Source organism: Gossypium arboreum, chromosome 9, assembly GCF_025698485.1.
Source record: "Gossypium arboreum isolate Shixiya-1 chromosome 9, ASM2569848v2, whole genome shotgun sequence".
In the NCBI taxonomy this organism is placed as follows: Eukaryota; Viridiplantae; Streptophyta; class Magnoliopsida; order Malvales; family Malvaceae; genus Gossypium; species Gossypium arboreum.
In genome coordinates this window covers 3,741,160-3,746,652 of record NC_069078.1, presented here as the reverse complement: position 1 = coordinate 3,746,652, position 5,493 = coordinate 3,741,160, and the positions used below count along the sequence as shown (strand labels likewise).

The following is a 5,493-nucleotide window of genomic DNA, read 5'->3' as shown; positions in this document are numbered from 1 at the left end:
TTATAAAAATATTGATAATAAGACAAAAGGGATTATTATCAAGCTTAACCCCCTTCCATGGTCAAGCTAGCTACAAAGTAGGAGTAATACTTCAACCAACTACATGTTCATTTTATATTTCATTGACTTAACTGGGGTCTATTATTGACCCTTACTTTCACAACATTAAAATTTTCTTATTCAAAATTAGATTAACACTGTAAGAAGACGTGAGTTTAAATACACTAGAGCGTATTATTCTCCTATTTAAAAGTTAAAAAGAAATTATGAATAATTCTAAGCATTGTATAAAAAAGCACAGATAATCCTATCATATATTTTACTTCACAATCAAATTAATTATATATTAATAAAATTTTGTTTTATTCTTGTGTGAACCTAAAGAAAATAAAAGTAGACGCATAATTGGTTTAAATATTCTTTTGAACTTCTAAATTGTAAATTCTACATTTCACTTTCAATTTTGATGTGATGGTATATTTATACAATTAAACCATTTTTTAGTATATGAAAATTTAGGAAATTAAGGATAATTATATTATATATATTAAATATTAATGATTTAATAAACTAAGTCATATTGAGATAAAGAATAGATTTTTAAAAATATGGTAAATTATATAGATAGTTATTCCACTATTAGTAAATTCTTTTTTTGTCACTCAAATTATACAATGTGTAAATATTGAAAGTTAGACTTTTAAAATTAAGTTTAAATTGACATATTGTATAAATGTTGAATGTCAATTTTAAAAGCTGTCACCATTAGTCAGTTGTTGACCAAAAAAACAAAATTGAATAGTTGAGTGATCATTTTTTAACTTTTCATAATTGAACAATAAAAAAAATTTACTAATAATTTAGTGACTATCAAAATAATTTACCCAAAAAAATACTACTATTTGATTATAAAAAATTGGTATTAGTCAATAACTTTCATGTGGGATTTCACATTGGGAATGAGGTTAATTTTTCACATAGAAAGAGAGAGCATTGGAAGCTTAGATTGAAAGATTTTGACCCATTTTACAAGCAATGGGCTGCATACCAAGGTTTATAAAGAACAAACAACAACTAATTATGACTTCTTATTTGGCCATTAACCAAATGATTTTCATTATTTCCATTAAATATTTTACCATTTGCTATCCCTCTAGCAGACAATATTGGTTAGCAAACTTAAGAATGGGACAACTATAATATAAATTTAGTATTAGCCCTTTTCATTTTGTTATCTAGTATTTCTAATATATTATTTTATAATAATAAAACTAATGTTGAATGTAAATAAAACTTGGGTAAACTATTTCGATAGACACCGAACTATTAATAAGTTTCTTTTTTATCACTTAATTATGAAAATTACAAAATTGTTATTCAACTATTCAGTTTTTTTTTGTCACTAGTCATTAAATGGCTAACAAAAAGTTATCATGATAGCTTTTATAATTGACAACGTTACATATTGTGTCAATTAGTTTTTTTTTTAAAAAATTTAACCATTAATGTTTACAATTACCTAATTTTATCCTTTTTACATGAAAATAAGACTAAATTAATTCAGTATATAAATGTTGAGGGTTAAAGTTGTAATTAGGTTAATTTTAAAAGCTGACACATTATCTTTTTGTTAGTCATTTGACTGCTAGTGACCAAAAAGGAAAAAATATAATAGTTAAATGACTATTTTTGTAACTTTTCATGTTGAGGGACTAAAAAGATAATGTAGTTTACCCATAAAACTTTTAGAATATCTCTATTGAGGGCTCAATAAAATTATTAGTTTATTATTTACAATAATATTGTCATAAATGTAATAGCTAATAAGGAGAGATCCATTTATATCGGTTTCATAATTTTTATATGATTAATGTTTTAACAATTCAACCTTTGAATTATCAAGATATTTGTATTTGAAATGCATATTAATTTTTAATTGATCCGATATCAATTTAAAATATTGTATATATATATATATATAAAAGTTTTGTACATAAAATAAATAGTTAGAAATTTTCAATTTAGCCTACCTTGATGTGCATGATATACATGAATAAAGTACAAAATATAACAGTTAAATTATTAAAATATTAATGATATAAAAATTACGAATGATGTAAATTAATTTTAATTTTACATCGGTATAATAAATTCCTCTCGATTATTTATTATAAATTAGTTGACTAGATGAAAATATTACTACTATATATAAGAACTTCAAAAACAACTTTTATAACATTTATTTGCCATTGGTACATGGTTTATGTGAAAAATCCCTTAGCTTTGATCAAACAAAACAGCCACAACTAAATGTAGAAATGCTTAGATAATCTAAAAAGATTAAAATGAGTTATTGTGTTTTGTGATTAATATGTTTTTTTAACATTAATATTATTATAAGTTTTTATTATATTTATTTTTATATAATATCTAAAACTACATATAGTTTCTTCTTAATCCTTAAATAGGAGGATCATACGTTTCAGCACATTTGAACTCATGTCATTCTAGACTGACAACAATGTTGATGTCAGGCCCATTCTTGACATTTAGAGGCTTTAGGCGAAATAATAAATTGAGTTTCTTTTAAAATAAATTATAAAATGTAATAAAATAAAAGTTGAAAAAATTTTGAGACCATAAGAGATGAAGTATTTATGGTGAAAAATTGAAAACTTTAAACATTTATTTAAATTATTTTAGTTTAAATTTTTTTTTGTCACATTAACAGTCGAAAAAATATATTTTTGAGCCCCTTCCAGCTCTAGACCTTGGACGACCGCACTCTTAAACAATTCCTAGAATCGAATCTGGTCGATGCTAATAAATTAAGACTTAATCAAATTGTGATTAATATGTAAATGTAAAAAAATAGAGGGGAGAAACTATTACTTTGAGGTTTTGAAACCAAGATACGGTATTACCAAAAGGTTTTGAATTTGAGGAATTCCATATTCCAATGTTCATAAAATCAAAGAAATTGACTCATAGACTCATGTCATTTTTTTTATATAATACCATTTTCGAGATTATAAAATTTGTATTTAAATATTGTTTATAATTAGACAAAGTCTATTGAAATAATATAGAAATTTCTAGTAAAGTTAAGAAAAATTGTAAATAATGTTTAAAGTTATGCATAGTTTCTCTTAATTTTTAATTAAGATGGTAATATGTCTAATTGTATTTAAATTTACGTTCTCTTGCATTGATAATCATATTATATCAACTGAGTTAAGACTTAATCAACATAAATGTAGATAGATTTAATAATATTATATATGATACATGAGCAAAAATTAATATGTTTAATAAAAATATGAAAATAACATGAAATTTACATTATATTCAAGAGTGGTCAAGTGGGTCCATTTTTGGCATATGGAAGGAGAAAACATGGTTTTGGATTAAGGATACGATGGTTAATAATTTTTCCTAAAGAAGGGTCTCAAAGGAATTTTGAGAGAATCTCATGAATTTGAATATAAATTTGAACTTATTGTGTTGTGTAAAATTAACAAAAAACAATTCAATCAGAAAATCAATTCAAGCACATAAAATAAAATAAATAAAATAAAAATAGGATTGTATAATATTGGAAGGTTCCTTTGTCATTTTGCCTAAATTCTCATGATAAAAACAAGAGATATCCCCCATGATGAGAGTAGAAGCTTCAAAATTCAATTTGATTTTGAAAATCCCAAAAAGAAAATTCATTTTTATTCAGTTTCATAAGAGTTCTTTATCAACTTTTTTTTCTTCTTTTTTGCAACCACATGGATGAAAAGAATGATGTTGATAAAGTTGATGATGTTATGTTGCCTGGTTTTCGATTTCATCCAACAGATGAAGAGCTTGTAGGATTTTACCTCAAGAAAAAGATTCAACAAAGACCTTTGCCCATTGAGCTGATTAAACAAGTTGATATATATAAATATGAACCCTGGGATCTTCCAAGTGAGTTTTCATCTTCTGTTTGGCTTCCAAGAAAATAAAAACATAAGAAATTTCCTTTCTTTGCTTACTAGATTCTGTGTATATCTTACTCTTTTTTCTATTTTTGTATAAGCAGAGCTAGCAGCATCAGGGGAGAAGGAATGGTATTTTTACTGTCCAAGGGACCGAAAATACCGGAATAGTGCGAGGCCTAACAGAGTCACCGGAGCCGGTTTTTGGAAGGCAACCGGGACCGACAGGCCTATATACTCATCTGATGGCGCTAAATGTATTGGTTTGAAGAAATCCCTTGTGTTCTATAGAGGCAGAGCTGCTAAAGGGATGAAAACTGATTGGATGATGCACGAATTTCGGCTACCTTCGATGTCGGACTCGATACCACCGTCAAAGAAGCTCTTTGACAAAACCCTTCCTGCAAATGTAATGATCCTTGAATAATCATTGTCCAATCTTGTTTTTGATAATGAGTTGTTTGAAAATTTTGCTTTTGGTTCCAACAGGATGCATGGGCTATTTGTAGGATATTCAAAAAGACTAGTACCATGGCTCAAAGAGCACTTTCCCACACTTGGATTTCCTCATTGAACCATGGTGCGGCTTGCAGTCAGTTCAGTTCGGAGAACATTTCTTGTACGACTGAAATTGGATCAACGATACCATTATGCAGCAACGGTGAACTACAACAAGACTGCAGTGCCGGCTTTTCGGCTCTAGATATTCCTTCGTATAAATCATTCCATCAAACAGTCTATAGGCCATCTTCATTTCATGTTTCCAACGGAGACCTTCATAACAACATGATGTTTTCTCCGCTTGACAACATGTCTGGATCATCCCCAAAGTGCACTATTGATACCTCTTCCATGCTGTTGAGCCGACCGTTGATTAGCAATGCCTCAGCAAGTACCGATTTCCGAGGGCAACAACACCAATACGGCGACTTTTCGATCAGCTCGCCCCAGGACATGCAAGGCAATGGAGGTGGAGTAGAAAGCGAGGAAGGAACAAGGAAGACGTCGGATTCAATCCCAGACTATAACCATTTATTGATGGGGTTTCCTTTCAGATTGTCTCCAAATATGCCAGATTCATGGAAACCTAATCTACCATGGGATTCACCACAATGTCCTAGTGAGATGTCCACCACTTATTCAACTGACAAATGCTACACTTAAATCAGCTGTCGACTAGTTTTGGGGTTATTAAGTTGGGAACTAGTATGAACAGCAGACCTGTTTATGGTATTATTGTACAGTTTTCACATATTCCACCTAAATATCTTAGGCTGAATATTTATCTAGTATATTTGTTTCCATTTCCAAATGTCCAAAATCCGATCCCATCCCTATTAAAAAAAGTTCAATCATATAATTACAGCTACAGGGTTTAAAATTAAATCATAAGCACCTACAAACAGTTTTATATCCAATTTCCTGTTGTAGGACTTACAGATGCCACATAATATGAACATGCCAAAAAGCTGTACATCAACCAGGTAAAAGTACTATAAAAATTATTGTATTAAGAATCAAATTA

At 28.6% G+C, this 5,493-nt stretch overlaps 1 protein-coding gene across 1 annotated transcript; it reads left to right on the top strand.

The window, feature by feature from the left end:
- The first annotated feature begins 3,577 nt into the window (after nucleotides 1-3,577).
- LOC108454075 (protein FEZ) lies at nucleotides 3,578-5,289 on the top strand. Its single transcript, XM_017752386.2, has 3 exons — nucleotides 3,578-3,957; nucleotides 4,073-4,377; nucleotides 4,458-5,289. The coding sequence occupies exons 1-3, from the start codon at nucleotides 3,777-3,779 to the stop codon at nucleotides 5,130-5,132; spliced, it is 1,161 nt and encodes a 386-aa protein (XP_017607875.1). The 5' UTR covers nucleotides 3,578-3,776; the 3' UTR covers nucleotides 5,133-5,289.
- Nucleotides 5,290-5,493: the final 204 nt, after the last annotated feature.

Coding starts and splice junctions, on each gene's coding strand:
- LOC108454075 (XM_017752386.2), top strand. CDS start 3,777: ATGGATGAAAAGAATGATGTTGATAAAGTTGATGATGTTATGTTGCCT. Junction 3,958..4,072: donor TGAACCCTGGGATCTTCCAA/GTGAGTTTTCAT, acceptor TTGTATAAGCAG/AGCTAGCAGCATCAGGGGAG. Junction 4,378..4,457: donor ACAAAACCCTTCCTGCAAAT/GTAATGATCCTT, acceptor TGGTTCCAACAG/GATGCATGGGCTATTTGTAG.